The sequence below is a fragment of the Chrysemys picta genome, chromosome 14, assembly GCF_011386835.1.
Source record: "Chrysemys picta bellii isolate R12L10 chromosome 14, ASM1138683v2, whole genome shotgun sequence".
Classification (NCBI taxonomy): Eukaryota; Metazoa; Chordata; order Testudines; family Emydidae; genus Chrysemys; species Chrysemys picta.
The window spans coordinates 31,866,853-31,885,972 of NC_088804.1; the positions used below are offsets into that span (position 1 = coordinate 31,866,853).

Sequence of the window (19,120 nt, forward strand, 5' to 3'; positions counted from 1 at the left end):
TAAAGCAGGAGTCTTACAGACAACGCGTTCCTTCACGGTACAGCCCTATTCGGTCCATTCTGTGCACTGAATGAGGCAGGGGTCCTTTCAAAAGATAGCATATGATCATATCATTAACGACTGTATCATAATGCACATGCACGGGGTGGGTGCGGGAGGGAAAAATTAGTGTTGTAACCTTATTTCTGGCATTTCCTAACTTTCATGTGCTTGACTTTGCAATCTTAACGCTATTGTAATGTGTCGATGTGTATAATTTGCTAGGTTTTTTAAAAAGCAAACTGAATAAACAGAAATTCTATCATGTAGCATCATATTGACACCTGCACGAGCCACCAGCAGGGTTGGATCCTTTAGATCCACCACAAAGATCCTTGTCACCTCAGCTACCAGAGTATAGTAGGTTTCGAATTGCTATGTAGACCAGCTCTACAGAGGGATGAGACACAGCTTTTCCAGTGGTTTTCTCAAATATTTGCTGACAGCAGAGGAATTGAGATGCAGGGATCTTGGGTTCTATTCCAGCCTCTGCAAGGGAGTGTACTCTAGTGGGCCCATTTATCCCAAGCTTGACCCCTTCAGCCATCCCCTCCAACCTGTCACTGACCCAGTCCTGTCTCTTTCCCACCTCTGGCTCCTCATCCCAGTCGCATTCTCCTCACTTGGCCAGTGCCCAGGGATGGCTCCAGGCACCAGCATTCCAAGCAGGTGCTTGGGGCGGCAATCTGCAAGGGGTGGCAGTCTGTGTGTTTTTGCAGCCCCAAGCAGCGCGCCGAATTGCCGCCGCGGACAGCGGGGACAGTCTATGTGCCCTTAGGGTGGCACGCGCATTTCTGCAGCGGCGGCAATTCGGCAGCAGCTTCTATATTCAGCTGCCCGCAGCGGCAATTCGGCGGCTTCTGTCTTCTGGCTGAAGACAGAAACTGCTGCCGAATTGCCGCTGCTGCAGAAATGCGCGTGCCGCCCTAATGGCACACAGACTGCCCCCACCATCCGCGGCGGCAATTCGGAGCGCTGCTTGGGGCAGCAAAAACAGTAGAGCCGGCCCTGCCAGTGCCAGACTCCACTCCTTAGGCTTCTCATTCCAGTCCCAGTTCTCCCTGCCCTGCTGGCTTCTTGTCCCCAGTCTTGATGCTCAACCACTCCCAGTTCTCCCCTCCAGGCTCCTTATTCAATCTCTTTTGCCCCCAAACCTCCAGTTGCCCTCACCCATGTTCTCCATCCTCACTGACTCCCAGTCTCCTTGCCCAGGAAGCCCCAGTCTACTCCCCACCCCAACTCCTATGTGCAATCTCACGCTCTTATCAACCTCCAGTCGCAGTCTCCCTCCTGTTCACCCAGACTCCCTGACTCAATCTACTTCCATCACCACTCCCAGGTCTGAATCTTGTCCCATCTGCATTTGAATCAAGCAATTTCCTCCTTCTCACTGCCTGGTAGGCAGGCCATTCATCCAGTCTTAAACCAGACAGTCCTGCTTTTGTAATCTTTGTCCTTCATCTGGTACTGAGACAAAACCAGACGTGGGGGACACCATAATGTACAATGTATCGCTCCCACATCCCTGCCACCATGACCTCTCTTACACAGCATGTGTGCATGGCCATGCCAGTGGTATGCCCAGTCTTTAAAATGGCATTCCTCGTGCAGTGTGACCTCGCATGTACTGTGCGTGTGAGGTCATGCCAGTAGGGGCAGGCCAATGCCATATCCACTAGCACCCCAGGTCTGGTGTTCTGGGAATGTGCGACTGACCACGCTGCTGCCTGGGTATCAGAAGGAGGCATTGAGAATCCTGATCTCCGTTCTGGTGCTCATGTCCCACCCACAGCATCCTAGAGCTACAATTGCAGGGAAAGTCCTATTCAGCCCTGGCTGAAGCATGCTCAGTGCAGATAGAATCTTTGGAGAATTTAGCTACAGTCTCTTCTGAGCATGCACAAACTGATTTTTTTTTCAAAGGTTTATAACTTGGCCAAATTTGGGCAGATTTTCACAGGGAAAATCCCTGACATAAAGGCCCCCTCCATGCCAAATTTCAAATCCCTGCTCCAAAGCCTGGGAGTGCTACAGCTTTCCAAGTAAAGGTCACCAAAAATTTTTAACATGGTCAAAACATTATTCTCCCCGCTCTCCCCCTCGCCTCTATCCTCACTCAGAAATGGCTAAACCAGGGGTCGGCAATGTTTGGCAGGCGGCTTGCCAGGGTAAGCATCCTGGCGGGCTGGGCCAGTTTATTTACCTGCTGACGCGGCAGGTTCGGCCGATCGCGGCCCCCACTCACTGCAGTTCGTCGTCCCGGGTCAATGGGGGTGTCGAGAAGCGGCGCGGGCGAGGGATGTGCTGGCCGCGGCTTTCCACCGCCCCGCGATCGGCCGAACCTGCCACGTCAGCAGGTAAATAAACTGGCCCGGCCCGCGTGCCAAACGTTACCAACCCCTGGGCTAAACTCTTTTGGCTGAAATTTTCCAAAAAAGAACACAAACCTTCCCCCCTCCCCCAAATCCTGAGGTAGAAACCTCAGCCCAAATGATTAAAGTTTAGCAAAGATATAAGCAACTGAGTAAGGGTCTTACAATGGGTCATGTCAGGCCACTGACTGCTACCAGGTTGGCCTATAAAAGAAACTGAAAGGCTACTGTGAAGGATTTGTTGGCATACAAAAGCAGTTCAATAATACTAAATATTATTATTTATTAATTCTATTGCAGTAGCATGTAGGCGTTCCAGTCATGAACCAGGACTCCTCTGTGCTACATGTTTTACAAGCAATGAAGACAGTCCCTACCGCAAAGACCTTACACATAGGGATGTTTTATATTTACTGCAGTCTCCAGAAATAGCTCTGATTAGCCCATTCAGTGACCCTGCTCAGGTGACCAAATTCTGCCATATGACATGTAAAATGATTCATAAAGGCTTTATGCCCCTTTTGTAACAATAGCATACCTTGTCTGACCTTCCTGCAAGAGGAAAGGTGCCAATGACACAAGATCATGTCCACTGTGTAATAATATAGTGCCCAGCACAATAGGACCCTGATGTTAAGTGGCACTGCCAATACTAATCACATATTATTTATTTCTACAAATGTTTGCTTTTTCAAATGAGTCTTTTTTTTTTTACATGCAGCCTTGGACCGCTGATGGTTTTAAAAACAGGTGTTAGAAGCTGTTGGGGAAGGTGAATAAAGGAGAACAAATGACTGCAGCCAGTGAAAAGGTACATGTTAATTCCCTATTTATATCTGCTCAGCTATTCTGGCCAGTAAGCCGCATAAGTTAGAACCCTCCTTAATCATTTGATCACAGGAGGAGATACTGGGAGAACAGGGACTGCATTCTGCATCAGATTTGGATGTAAGAGCTGGGTATACTGAGCAAGGGGAGAGAGGGACCTAATACCTCCTTATACCCCTGCTCAGCCTAGTAACAGGGGACATAATCTAGCTATATTAAAATATCATGGACCAGGTATTGTACAACTGAAAATTGCATAAATATAATTTATATTCCATGGCATTCATGTTAAACATATTGTGTAATGTTCATCTAAATTATCATCAAGGAAAATTGCAATTTGCCAAAGAAACAAGCATATACATAGCTCTTCTGTCATCTTTTCAAACATTCGCTATAAAGCCCTTCCTTAGTAACCCAATATTTAAAGTCTGCATATATAGCCAAGTTGTTAGACCTACAAATTCGGAAAGACCTCCAGCTTCAGTCTACTTAACTGGACTCATTCCAGAGACTTTTCAGCCAACTGGCATTTGCTCCCAAATTTACAGCTGGCAAACAACCTTCTTAAACATTTCCAGGTCCTCTGTAGAACTGTTTAATGTCTACCTTTAACACACCAACCACCTGACTTCAGACACAACACTCAGCAGCTCGGACCGCAGGGCGCAGAGTTATAAAATTTACAGCTTCTTGAGTCTGAAAACCACAGGCTCTATGGCTGGAATCTGCCAAATCTATTCTGAAGAACGAGAACTGCAGCTTTTGCTTAGGGCATAAAATGTTAAAACAATGGATAAATTGAATTCTCTTGAGTAAATAAACCTTTTCTTTTACTGCTAATTTTGATTTCAAAGCTAAAACAATAAATTTTCTAAACCAGCTGTGCATCTGCCTCTCTGGTTAAGGCCCTTTTTTCATAGCTATCCCAGGTTTCCCATGTAATACCTAAATTTGTGAGTCAAACCTTTTAAATGCCTATCAACGCATCCTTTTTATGACTGGCTTTTTTAGTTTTAAACTGGGTTTTCATGTAACAAACATAAATTAAGCCACTGGTAATATATTTATTAATTTCATTGACTTAAGATAAAAGCCTAACAGTGCATGATATACAAGACAACTTAAAAGGGTGCTTGTAGCTAGTCGAGAAAACTATGATTATTTCTGTGAAGGGCAGGTAGACAAAAGTTGTAATTAGTAATAAATATATTTTAAAACAAGGACCAAATAAAGCTATCATGCTAGTTATTGCCTACCTGCCCTTTACGGAAATAATCATTCATTTTGTCAACTGTTTAGAACCAGCAAGCATCACTAAATATTTTTGATATTTTCTCATACTGCATCTGTGTAATGTTCAAAGATGGGCTTGAATCAAAATGCTGATTCAAGTTTTGAGAAGTTTTAAGTATGGATCTAGATTTTTGTGGTCACTTCCATCTCTGGGACTGACTGGTCATTTCTATAGGTGAGGTATCACCAATGATGGTAGACCAATAAGTCTGCAGGCTTCTGTGTGGGGAAAATTAGTATCTTCTTGAACTGGTGGTGTTCTCGGAAAGATCATTGCAGTTTTCACCTAGCATGAACCAATCTGACATTTAATGGACTGGCATTCCTAGTAGGTTACAAATCGAATACATTTCTTTGGCAGCTTAGTTATACAAAAAAACTTGACTTCCTGTTAATTTTCAATATACCGAGCCAGATTCTGATTTCATTTACACCTCGATAAATCTTGAGTCATTCCACTGATTTCTACAGAATTTACTCTGTTTTCACCGGTGTAAAGGAGACCAGAATCTCATGTACTGTATGCTGGGGGACTCTGCCAAAAAACCCTCTTAGGAATACAGGAACGCGATACTGGAGTGGTCCATCTAGTTCCCTGTCTCTGAGAGTGGCTAATACCAGATGATTCAGAGGAAAGCACAAGAACCCTGGAATGGACAACTACAGAAGGGGAAGGGTCTTTCTTCCACCTGTCATTTGGTGGTTGGCTTAAGCTGTGAAACACAAGGGTTTATATCCTTTTAAAAATTTCTAGACAGCATCATAATATCTTACAATTAGCTTGTGAGAAATCAGGACTCTTCAGCCAGTTCCTCTAAGGTCATTTAAAAATCAACAAGAGGTATCCTTGGAAAGTCCTGTATGATTTCATTCCTACTTGCAGCTGTTTCAGATTTATCTTCTTTTGTTATTGTGTCTCCTTCTTTTTACTGTTTGCATGCTAAATGCAAGATTTTAAGGGATACTGTCCAGCTAATCTCTTTTCACTAAAGCAGGATCCTTTTATCCCTTATGTAGGATCTACATCTGTATCTTATAAGCACATCTCTGCTCTCTTCAACTCACTTTCTCTTTAGGGGAAATCAATACAAATTTATCATCTAGTAGCTAATAACAAATGTAACGCTTTATAACTGCAACCTGGCTGTCTCCCAGTGGCAGCAAGATAATCAGTAAAGTCGTTCCACCTGGCTTCCTTTCCCTTTTCCCCATCCAACAAAGAGGAAGTGATTTACTGGTTTTAATTAGACATCTTTTCCTGCTTTGAAGCTACATTCACCTTCTCTTCCTGTGAATGTTCGCTTCTTTGTAAAACATCCCATCCATCTGCTACTTATTGCTATTGAAACCCATCTTCTTTCACAGAGTTTTCATTTTTTCCTTGATTCAATATCTCAGGTATGTTTGCTGAAGACTTTAATGTTCCCGATTATTTTATGTCATATCATCCTGAGAAAGTCACTGTGCTTTCACATATGGATATAAAGCAGGTGATACGGTAGCACATTTCACTGATAAATAGGCAAATGTGTTATCACATTATCTTGAATTCCAATCAATTTATCCATCCATGGTCAAGCTACTTTATTCTCTGACATCTATGATAAATTTCCCACTAAATAGTGGCATTTAGTTTAAACCCTTACCCACAATTCTAGCCAATGGTGGAGAGTGACTGAGTGTTTTGAGCCACTGGAAGTCAGTGACCCATTGCAAGCTCCTTTGGAAAGCTGCATAATTTTTGATGACCAAGTTCTCCTTGCTGTTTTGCTTACTGATGCTAACCTAATACGGAGAACATATTTTCAATGCTTACTTCCCACCATTGTCAGGCCTGATTTCTAAGACTAGGCAAATGGAGTGTGGAACCCACAATAAGTTCTTTCTTGAACTAAATCTCTTGCTAAATTCTTTGAAAAACGCTGACAACCTCTTTAAATTGAAACCAGGTGACCTTAAATTACCTATGTCTGAATCTCAGACAAATGTAATAATGTCGAGCATTGAACTTCATTTAAAAATATTCTAGTATGTCTCCACTTAAGATGACACAATTGCCTTACCAAAACCATATGTTAAAAGCCTAGTATTAATTCCTGATCCCAGATTATCATTTAACTATCACATTTCTACCACCATAAAGCTTTGTCTATTTTTTCATCCAGCCAAAATCTGGCCATTTGGGGAACTAGGTTGTGAATCCACAGTGAATCTGGGCTTTTGTTGTTTCAGTTTTCATTGGCTTCTGTAAACCCACAATCAGCAGACTATAAATATTACTAGCTGTAACTTCAGGACTTTGCACTGATTCCAAGAAGCACTGGCATAACAGAGTAACTGCCGCACTTTACCACCTGAGATTCCACGCACTGCCCTATCTGGAAAAGCTCTGGTGGATTTTGAAATCTCATTGAGCTCTTGCAATTTTAACAAAGCGTGTAATGAAACACCACTGCCCTCATGCTTTTCATTCCTTGTTCTCATCCCAATTTTATTCTCTTCCACCAAAAAATAGTTGGCCATGCAAGTTCGTATTTTTCCCCCCGCAACCCAGCTAAATTATAGATTCACTCCCCTTTGTCTTCCTTGGTATGACTGGTTCCCATAATTATATATATATTTGTAATATTCCAATATAAATATGAAAAGCGCTGCATCATGCTTTTCTTGCCTTACACCAATTTTTGAATAGTATTTTAATGAATACTGTAAAGTTTTAGATTAAATGAGGTGCTCAGCTGAAGTCTGATTTTGGAAAACCAAAATCCCTTAGGTGCATTTTTCATGAAATATTTAGTGGAATCTTAGGGCAAGATTGTCACTGTTTAATGTATCCAGGCAGGGAAGTAAGGAGGCATAAGGTCCCACTTGCCTCCTTGCACATCACAAGGCAAGGGGAGAGCAGCATCCACATTTCTGCTACTCCTTATCTAAATAGATAAGCTGGGAATGAGGCGGCAGGGGCAAGGAGTGGATGGAACCTTTATCTGGCCCCACAGGGCTGCAGCCAGCACAGCCAGGCAGGCACAGGTTAAGGTAATGGGATAAAGGGCTGATCCCAGATACTTCCCGTTTAGAGGAAGAAGGAGAACTATGGACCAAATTGTGCAAGTGTGTGATGCCCCTTACTGAGGGAATGTGGTAATTCCTTAATGTGGCCTTCAGTGATTTTTAATACTTTATCTCCTGAAAGTAAAAAGGAAACAATGTATGTATGTGACAGAAAAACAATCCAGGGATCTTAAAAATTGTCAGCAAACAAAAAATGTAATATGAATTCATCTTGCTTCAATCACCTTCCCATCTCTTAAAACATGGTTCATGCTGTACAAACTGGATCTCATAGAGACATTTTGGAGAGTGCTGGAATGCACAGATAAGTAAGCTCAAGCAATCTGGATCTACCATGCAAAGGATCATACTGAAGATGCAACTGGTGCACTCACAAAACCTTGCATTGGCATGCACAGATGTAGGAACCTCACTCCTTTATATGTGCATACATTTACTCAATTTATACATGCAAATGCCAGTAATACATGCACTGTGGGTTTTTACAAGAGCACCCATTGTGCCCTCCTACAGAAATCTTCTCCAGAAACTAGTAATTGAATTGCTCTTGGGTCTTGGAAGAATACTGACAATAATAAAGCATCATAGACACAAGGTGGGTAAGGTAATTTCTTTTATTGGACCAACTTCTGTTGATGCGAAAGACCAGCTTTCGAGCTACACAGAGCTCTTCCTCAGGTCTTGGGAAAGGTCTGAATACCTTTCCCAGATCTGAGGAAGAGCTTTGTGTAGCTTGAAAGCTGGTCTCTCTCACCAACAGAAGTTGGTCCAATAAAAGAAATTACCTTACCCACCTTGTCTCGCTAATATCCTGGGACTGACATGGCTACAACACCACTGTATATAAAGTATCATATACACTTTAAAAAGAACACTCAATTTTCTAGACAAAAAGTTGTCAATATATAAGGGCCTGATCCTACAAATGCTTATTTAATGGAAATAAAAACTACCCTTGTGAGAAAAATGTTGGCAGGGTTGGGCCCCCAAGCTTGTGATATGCTGTCTCCTATCTTAGGTATTCATAGTTGAAGCAGGATCTGCTTCATCATTTGTACTGAAATAGTAAATTGTCATGTTACATTTTAGGGGCACGCTTGGTTTCTAATAATGGATTTGTGTTTGTTTATATTTTGGATTGGCTTTTTCATAGCTTAGAGTAATTGATGGAGCCAAAATAGTATACCTCTTTGAAAGCAACATGCTTCACATTGCTTAAGAATAAAGTCCATTGAATGTCACTTAAATTATAGAGGGTAAAAATATATATATATATTAACAACAGTCCATAGGTTATCTATTTTTGAATACATAGCCCTACATGCACTGTAACTTTTCTAGTCATTAAAATCCCTGGTTGCCAATGCTAGTAGTGTAGGTATTTCAATAAAAATACATGGGAAGTTTAAATAAGCTCTCATAGGAGCAATAGCCTGAAGTTAAATGTTAATCCTAAATGAAGCTCTTCAGCATAATTTGATAGGATGAAAATAGACGAGTTATCTGGCATTAAAACCAGGTTTTTAAAATAGATTTTTGCAGAGTATTAGAAAGTGATCTGTTTTGTTGCAGATTATGCAATGTCAATTTACTATTCATACTTCAGTCTTCAGGGTTATAACAATATAGCTCAAATTACACTGCGTTATGATGATTAGATTCCCAAGATTTCAGTGTACTATTTCTTAGTATTTGTACATATACTAGTAGCTTTGGTATAAGGCTATTTTGGACATGACTGCACAGACCGGGCTTCGCGTCTGAAATGTTTCACTCCTAAGGCTAAAACGTTCATGTCAATAGACAAACATACAGAGAATGAAAGAAATTAGTAGCTTTTAAAAAGCACAAAATATCAAGATATACTGTAATATAAGAAAATTCTTTTGGCCCCCTTCAGCAATCCCTCCCAAACCAAAGCACTCAGACACGGGCTTAAATCCCATTGGCTTCAATGGGATTTAAGGACAAAATTAAGCACAGACTTAAATATTTCCCTGAATTAGAGCCTTAAAGACTAAGTAAGACTTAACTCAACTATCAAATATTCCAGATAAAAACTATACTAAATAAATGTAAAGGTCTGGCTAATACTGAACGAAGCCAAGAAAGCAGCAATTTCACACTGTGGTGTAAAGAGACTTTATTGTGGCTTCGTTTTACTGCACAAAGGAATGAAGGAGAGGTGAGATGTGAAGCTCTAGACTTGTTAATCATCGCTGCAAAGTTTCAGCAGGATACCACTTTTTTCAAATTACAAGTATTTTGAATGTAATGGAGTGTAGGACCAGACACGGCTGCCTCAGAGAAAGATGTACAACACTGAACGTCATCCTCCACATGTGCACTGAAGGCAAAATAATGCATTTGGTAGTGATCTAATCTGAGCACTAGTGCACGGGGTGGGAAAGAGTTGAATTCCCTAGGGGAAGAGCTGCTTCCCCTCTCTGACAGTGAAGGATGAGTCAAAACATGCCAAATGGACAAGCTGGAGGTTCCAGAGAGTTGTCAGAGATTTCCAGGGAAAGAGAGAAAATAATGTAGCTAGGGCCTCTGTAACTATCATCAACTAGCAGTTGGCCATCAAGTGTTCTGGGACACATTAAAGGAAAGTCTGGTAAAGCAACTCGGTCGGAAAAGGATTTTCCTTACCCAGAGCAAAAGTGCTGCAATTCTAAAACGAAACCAAACCAAAAATGATATGAGCACTAAGTTCACTTTCTGCTGCACTGATCTCTGACTCAGGACATGTGGCAGACAGACCAGGAGATAATGACTTGGTTGTGAAAAATATTTTTTTCACCCTCTTTCCCACATGGTGTTAGCTACAAAACTGCATGAATGGAAATTGCATAGGCACCCACAAGTAGGGTTTAGACAATCAATGACCTAATCCACATGCACAAAAGCCTGTATGTGCATATAGCTTCAGAAGAAATATTTCAAAATGTGGCTATTACGCTTTACCATGCTCTTTGGTATTTAGTTTGCACGTCACTGAATTTTATTGTATAACATTTATTGAATGAACCTATAATCTCCATTACAATTGTGTGGCAACTGAGAAATAATGCTGTGTAGTGTGTTTTACACATTTTCCTTTTCACTAGCCTTGTGACAGTTTACTAAATCCCAGACCTCGACACACTGGTGAAAGGCCTTTCAGTCTAGCATGACTATACAATTAAGTCTGAATAGTACCATGACTCAATGCTATTCTTTAATCTGTCTGAGAGCTACAGCACTGAGCTAAAGCTGTCGTGGCTAATTCTGTAATAGACATCAATGATAGAATAAACAGAAGAAAGCTTACTTCAAAGACTAGCGTCTCATTAGTTGGCCCTGCTGCATATAGACTCTCTGGATGATTAAAAGAGCGTTGATAATCAAAAATTGTCCCAGCAAAGGAGAACTTTCCTGGCCAGTCAATTGTCCAGTCCCCTGTTAGATAATACTTCTTATTCAGGTTGCGAACTGCAAGATAGCTGGTGGAGATGTGCAATTCCTGGATTTCAATACTACGTGCTCCTGCTGGAATGATGACCACTGGATAATAGTCTACAATGAAAGAATTAAGCAATATTTTTTCCAATTGTAATAATACAAAGTTCCCTTTTTTGAGTAAACCAGGGATTATATAGACAGCGGTCCTGATCCATCAAATTGTTGCTTTAGATTTATGATGGTGTAACAACATTGATTTTAAAGGTTCTACACCAGCTTATAATTAGAGCAACTCAGTGGGTGAATGAGTCCCTGGAATTCTATTATTTTTTTCTTCTTGACTGAAGACAAGAAAAATTAAATTCTTTTTAAATACATATCAGGAACAATCAATCTGTTTCAGTTGTTTTACCAGGTTTTCTCTGTAATACCTATAATATAACAGGACCAATACACTTTTGGGGTGAAATGCAACAAAATGCAGAGAGTTTGTGCAAGGTCTTATACAGAACTAGATCTTCCAGTTATTGGGGATCTGCCTTATAAACAGGCCATTTCAATTGGAATGAATTTGTGTTTTACCTATGCATACAGTAAGGATTTATGCTTGGCCCTCACCCAAAATTTCACCCATTTGTAATATGGTCACACACTACAACTCACTTGGTCTATAAACTCCCAGTGGCTTATTGCTTCTGTAATTGCTCAGGCCATTTGAATGCTATATCTCTACATCTTGTTACTTACTGACATGGTCCCATCTGACCGCTTCACAATTTTAATGTAGTTAGCCTCACAACATGCCTGTGAGATAGGGAAGTGCTATTATCCCCATTTCACACATGGCAAAACTAAGGTAGACTAAGTGACTTGCCCAAAGTCACATAAGAAGTCTGTGGGGGAGCAAAGAATTCAACCTGCGTTTCCCCAACCCCTCCACTAGGATCTTAATCACTGGCCCATCCTTCCTCTCTCAACTGAAGATGACTTTCCTGAGTCCCAGACTTGCACACTAAATACTGACCCATCCACAGAACCCAGCTGAAAGGTTCCAATCAAGGTACATCACAAAATACACATAAATTCTTTCTGGTTCCTAATAGAACAAGAAGCACCTGCATGTTTGTCATTAGTCTATGAACAACTTTTTATATCTTCCACAATCTCATTCAAGACAAAATACTTCAGATATTTTTCACTCACCTGTGACCTTAAACCCTCTTCCTTTTAAACCAGTGATGGGCAACCACAGGCCACACACTGCCCATCAGGGTAATCCACTGGCGGGCCACAAGACAGTTTGTTTACATTAACTGTCCGCAGGCACGGCCGCCCGCAGTTCCCAGTGGCCGCAGTTCGCCATTCCCGGCCAACGGGAGCTGCAGGAAATGGCGCGGGCCGCGGGGACATACTGGCCGCCACTTCCCACAGCTCCCATTGGCCAGGAACGGCGAACCGCGACCACTGGGAGCTGTTGGCGGCCATGCCTGCGGACGGTCAGTGTAAAATTCTCTCACGGCCCACCAGCAGATTACCCTGACGGGCCACAGGTTGCCCACCACTGCTTTAAAAAACAGGTGAGTGTGGAAAGTGGCTTAAGTAACAATAAAATACTTGCAATTTAACTAAGGAAACTTATGGTCATAGTTTTCTTGTAGCCTAGGAACAGCGGAGATATGAACTCTCCTCTCACTCTCCCCGTGAGTTTCAGTTTACATCTGGACCTTGAGCCACTGACCTAATGAGCGAAGAGTCATATACTACATGGAGATCCAGCCGAGCAATGAGCTGATGATCATGTGGAAAAGCTTTCCTTACCATTAGCTTTGTGCTGGATCAAGTACTGGCCTTTAAAGAACTTGCATGTTGAATTATCTCCTTTACAAACTCCACAGGCATCCAAAGCAGATTTTGAACCAAGTCCACGATCACACCCTACTTGCTGAAAGCAAAAGGCAGAAGTGAAGGACTCAGACACAAGGGAATTTCAAGTAACAGCTGCATTTTCTATTAAGGAGTCAATTGTTCACTTAAAAATGACATTGTTACTGAAAGAAACTTCAGTTTATCTTACTTCACAAATTCCATCAATGCAAACATCGTATTTGTTCTGGGAGCATAAGGTTCCATCTTTCACTTTGCTGGACATTGCAAAGAAAAAGTCAAAGTCTTCAGCTGTGCAGTACAATTTACATCTATCTTCCTCTGAAAAGATGAAGAGACAAGTAGATTAAGAAAGGGATAGATAATAAGACAGTAAATATCATAATGCCACTATATAAATCCATGGTACACCCTCACCTTGAATACTGCATGCAGTTCTGGTCGACCCATCTCAAAAAAGATTATATTAGAATTGGAAAAAGTGCCGAGAAGAGAAACAAAAATGATTAAGGGTATGGAACAGCTTCTCGATATAAGGAGAGATTAAAAAGGCTGGGACTTTTCAGCTTGGAAAAGAGGAGACTAAGGGGAGAGATGGCAGAATCATGAATGGTGTGGACAAAGAGAATAAGGAAGTGTTATGTACTTCACATAACACAAGAACCAGGGGTCACCCAATGAAATTAATAGGCAGAAGGTTTAAAACAAACAAAAGAAAGTACTACTTCACACAATGCACAGTCAACCTGTGGAACTCATTGCCAGGGGATGTTGTGAAGAGTAAACCTATAATGGGGTTCAAAAAAGAATTAGATAAGTTCATGGAGGATAGGACCATGGATGGCTATTAGCCAAGATGGTCAGGGATGCAATCCGATGCTCTGGGTATGCCTAGCCTCTGACCGCCAGAAGCTGGGAGTGGACAACCAGGGATGGATCACTCAATGATTGCCTGTTCTGTTCATTCCCTCTGGGGCACCTGGCATTGGCCGCTGTCAGAAGACAGGATACTAGGCTAGATGGACCACTGGTCTGACCTAGTATGGCTGTTCTTATGTTCTACACAATGAGGTACAAAGTACTATTGATAGACATGGAGCTGCTATGCAGCTATGCATACATTTTATGAACTCTGCATGTGATGTGGTCAGTCAGGAAAAGTTATTGTATAACTATGGTGGGTTATTAGAATTTCCTGTGTGACTGTATTGATCTAACTCATATTAGGGTTTAATGGAATGTTTATTATACACCTATAATGCTTGAATTCCACCCTGCAGTCTTGGTGACAATTGAAACCATAAGGATCATGCTTGAGTGGTTTATCATGTCTTTAGGACCCCAGAATGGGTAGAACAGACAAATACGAAAGGTTATATGTTGTTATTTTAAATTAACACATGGATTTGGCAATCCACATGGACATATAATTAAAATCCAATACCATTATGAAAACATGTAAATTCCATTAGCTCTGCTTCAGTCTCCCCAGCCTCTGTTGCTGATGTGGCTTCAAATTTCAGAGCCACTTGTCCACAGTTTCAAGTTTCATTTTTTATTAAGAAAGATTGGCTGGGGATTTGTAATATTTTCATTTAACTTTTCAATTAAAAACAGAGAGCATGTAAATTGGCACAAATGATCAGCCTATTTGGAAGCTAAGACTGCGGGCTGGCATTTCAATTCAAAAGACATTTTCTCCCCCAAAGGAATCCACACAGCCAGCACCAGATTTAGGGGCAGGTGACCCATTTGACCACCTGGGGTGCTGGGCTTGAGGCGGGGACAGCGGGCTTTGTTAGATACAAAAGGGAAAATAGAATGTTTGAAGTAACATGTTTCAGGTGTTCCATATTTGGATTCATTTTTCACTAACCTCCTAGAATTTTGGGGACCTTTGTAGAATCTCATGGAACCTTCCAGACTTTCTGAGAACTACATTTTCCTCACACCTCTATTCCTGAGGGCATTCTGCACCAAAAAATTAAAAATTCTGCACCAAAAAAATTAAAATTCTGCACACAATATTTCAAAATTCTGCAAGTTTTATTTGTTAATAAATCAATTCAGAGGCTCCAGCATGGCAATGGGGAGCACAGGTCACTGGCTGCATGAAGGTGGAAGATCACCCTGCAGCCCTCCCCACCCCCAGGACACGGACTCAGCGGTGAGGCTGCACCTGACCCTAACACAGCACAAGACCTGGGCCTATCCCAGAAACACCAGGTGTGAGGCAGGTAGGCTCAAACAGGCAGGATCCAAGTGTGGAGTGTGTGGGGATCCAGGTGTGGGATGAGAGGATTCTGTGTGGGACAATCTGGGTGCAGGCAGCTCACAGGGGGTCTAGGTGTGGGGGGATCTGGATGCACAGAGGCTCGTTGGAGGGTTCCAGGTGCAGGGGTAATGGGACTCTGCAGGGGGTTCCAGATGAAGGTTGTTGGGGCTCAGTGGAGGGGTCTGGGTGTGGGAGAGTGGGGCTTGGTGGGGTGGGGGTCTGGGTGCAGCTAGTTGGTGGTCAGTAGTGTGGGGGTCTGGAAGTGGGGGCTCAGGGTGGTGCAGGGGGTGGTGCAGTGGTGGGTGGTCCAGAGGTAGGGGGGTCTGGGTGCAGGGGTTGAGGTTCATTGGAGTGAGGTTCAGGTATGGAGGGCTAGGGGGTTCTGGATGTACCAGTTGAGGCTTAGCGGGGGGTGGATGCTGAGCGTCCTGCAGCTGAGGGAGATTTCTGGGGGTGGGTCTGTCATAGCTCCAGCCACTCCTTGCAGGGGAAGAGGAAGTCCTATCCTCTCCAGCCCAGCCGGGACTAGCAGCTGATCCTGGCTCAAGGTAGGAGCCCCTGGCTGGGATGTCCCCAGCCCCGTGGTGATTTACCGCTCTGTCGGCTGCTCTGGGTGCCTGAAACATTGTACCTGTGCTGATAGGGAGTGGTGCGTGACTGCTCTTGCTGCTTCCCTGTCAGAAAGTCATTTTTCTGTGGGAAAGCAATGAATTCTGTGCATGCGCAGTGGTGGGACATGAATTCTGTGCATGCTCAGTGGTGCAGAATTCCCACAGGAGTAAACCTCCTAGAATGTTGTCAGCCATCCCCTCATAGGTATACAAGGGGCAGGAAATAGCCAGTCAGTCAGTGAGATATAATTACTAACTGAAGTGAAGTGAGAGCCCAGATGTGATATTGTGAACCTTGTTTTACTGTGTAATTGTGAAAGTGTACTTGTGTTTTAAAATTTGAAGAGTGCAAATAGTGACTCATAAAGGAGATATTTAATGAGACACCAGAGATCTCTATTGAACCTCTATCTATGTAACAAAATAAAAGAAATACTGTTACTACTTTTGCCATGCTTAACACGTAATGTTTGATGACTTTAAGACAGCGGAACACAGACTTTTGCTCTCCGTAATGCTGTCTGTTTTCCCCTGTAGAAAGTAAAAGATGCCTACAAAGAAGCCTTCAGGAGCTCAGTATAGGAAGCGAAAAGTTCAGTTGCAATCTAGTTAGCAGCAAGGGAAAATAACAAACAGAATAACACAGACCTTTTGAACTAAAGGACTAGGGTTAACATTCTAAGGCTGTCACCTACTGTAACACTATTTAATACTGGTCCATCCAACGTTGATGCATAGTTCAATTTCTTGATGTTAGTACATTTCAGCTATTCTTAAAATTAAAAAGTTTCTATAAGATTAGAGGAAACTTTTTTTTTATTTGCTTATATATGGCATGCATAAATACAGATTTACAGATCCTGGCATGCAAATGTATTGTTTTATATGACAGGGATAAATCATGCATGCAAGTTGTGCATCGAAGTTGTGAAATGGGCTACAAATGCAATAAAAAATAAGGTATTCAAAAGTTTAATAAACGGGGGAGAGGGGCGCCAAAGACACTCCTCGCTTGGGGTGCCATTTGAAATAGGGCCATCCCTACACACAGTTAGCTGGCAATCAAGTCCTTCTTATACACGGAACACACATTATGCCTACAAGGGAATTGATTGGTTCTGTATTGGAAAATTCAATAATTATATTATAATGATTGCTTTTCATAGACTGGACAGTATTATTGAGTCACTAACTATCAATATTAAGCACTCTGGCCAAGATTTCAAAAAACAGGAGCCTAGAGTTAGACTGCTAAATATATGTTTAGGCTTCTAACTAAGGGTATGTCTACACTGCGAAAAAACACTCGCGTCAGTGAGTTTCAGATCCCTGGTCTCCAGACTCAGGCTCACAGGGCTCATGCTACGGTGTTAAAAATAGAGTGTTAGATATTCCTGCGTGGGCTCTGAAACTCAGAGGCGGGTGGGATGTCTCAGAGCTCAAGCTCCAGCTCCAGCAGGAACATCTGCACTGCTATTTTTAGTGCTGTGATGTGAACCTGAGTCTGTAGACCCAGGCTCTTAGACTTGCTGAGGTGGGTGGTTTTTTGCAGTGTAGACATACCCCAAGTATTCTAATTTTCAATACCCAGAAGTTTCCATTGAAGATCAAAGCTGCTCAGCAGTTTTGAAAATCAGTCCACTGCCTAAATACAGACTTAGGGGGAGATGTTGAAAAGCACATATGGGGCTTTAGGTGTGTACGTCCTGTTTACTTTCAACAGTACTTGTGCTCCTAAATCCCTCTGGTGCTTTTTAAAAAAACTTCCTTAATGCCTAAAAGTAGGCTCCTATTTTTGAAAATCTTGGCCCATCTGTTGAACATAAATGTGTCACCATGATAGTAAATATTAAACAAGATACATCATATGAAGGATTTAATGCAATAGACATTGCCACCTAGTTCTGAGACCCACGCCAACTAGATCACTCCTCTTTAACTTTACACATTCCTCCCACCCACAACGGCTATATCAGAAAGCAGGCTTCTAGCCAGTAATCAAACTACTTATAACATGTCTGTATAAATAAAGATGGCTTAAATCATTGTATTCCCAGCTAATGTTGACTATCCTCTAAAGAATATTTAAACAGACCACAAATAAAAGCATATTTTAAAATATATATGTATGTAAAAGTATGCCCTCTCAAGATATTTGAAGGCAACTTCTGTGAATTGTAGACAAAACAGCCACAATATGACATATACCCGCCACTTTAATTTAAGAAATAGCAATCACAAATATTCACTGTGCTTTGAAACTACAGGGAAGCATTTGTAGCTATTAACTACCCAATAAAATCCTAATAATGATACTGGATGTTTACAAAATTGAGGCTTATGCAGGAAAAATAAACTTAAACTTGAGCAACAGAGAAGGAATATTTACTGAGCTATGAGTCTTATAAAGCCCCAGCAACAATTCTCATGAGAATATACCAGTAGGAAACTCGAAAGGGTTGATTTACTGTTACATTTAGAAATCTGAGAACATTCCAAATGAATGAAGATTCTGGCATGTTATTGTAGGAGTTGGTGGTTCCCATATAGAGAAATTCGTGGGAAAAGGTGGTTTGTTGTTTTATATTGCCTTTTTTTTTTGTTAAAACAAAACAAAAATAAAAAACCAAAGCAAACCCAAACAAAAGTGAGGGACAGCATGGTCAGGGAACAGAGGATAGAGATCTAAATTCACGATCAAAGCCAACTTTGCAGGCTCTTACATGTGATGTTACACTGAAGACCAAATTCAACCCTGCTAGAAAGCATGTGCAGCTCCACAGAAGTCTCCCTGGATTTCCACACACTCACAGAGGGGCTGCATTTGGCCCAGAAAATATCAATGAATTATGACAAGGTAGCCTGCCTCACACAAATTATTTTGTCAATCAGAACCATGGCCAAATTACCTTCAACTTTAGTATAGGGCTTCCAACTGTAGTACCATCCACGGAAAGGCTTGCTGTTAAATTCTGCACACTGCTGGGCACGGAAATCCAGACTATTGGGTGGACATGGCTGAATATTGCAAAGCTGATAAATACGACTGGAGCCCTGACAGAACTTGCCACCATACTGTGGCCTACAAAGAAAGAAAAAAGAATATTTTGCAAAACCAAAAGTGGATGTGATTGACACCTGTTAAATACATTCAATGACAGTTCGTTAAGAAGCACCATTCTATTGACTTCTGTTGAGCTAAACAGCACAACTTATTGACCCAAAAGGTCACTATTTCTCTCAAGATACAATTAATTTTAATTATCACCAAAACCAAGCAAAGTAGTCAACAAACACTA

General features: G+C 41.7%; 1 protein-coding gene across 3 annotated transcripts in view; it reads right to left on the reverse strand.

Moving 5' to 3' along the window:
- The window catches only part of ADAMTS18 (ADAM metallopeptidase with thrombospondin type 1 motif 18), a 104,214-nt gene that overhangs the window by 22,149 nt on the left and 62,945 nt on the right, over positions 1 to 19,120 (reverse strand). For all 3 annotated transcript variants that reach the window (XM_065567260.1, XM_065567259.1, XM_008170481.4), the window contains 4 exons: positions 18,731 to 18,903; positions 13,126 to 13,256; positions 12,870 to 12,993; positions 10,921 to 11,165 (listed from right to left, as the gene is read on the reverse strand). In XM_065567260.1, the coding sequence (XP_065423332.1) occupies positions 10,921 to 11,165; positions 12,870 to 12,993; positions 13,126 to 13,256; positions 18,731 to 18,903 (673 nt within the window). The remainder of the gene's footprint in view (positions 1 to 10,920; positions 11,166 to 12,869; positions 12,994 to 13,125; positions 13,257 to 18,730; positions 18,904 to 19,120) is intronic.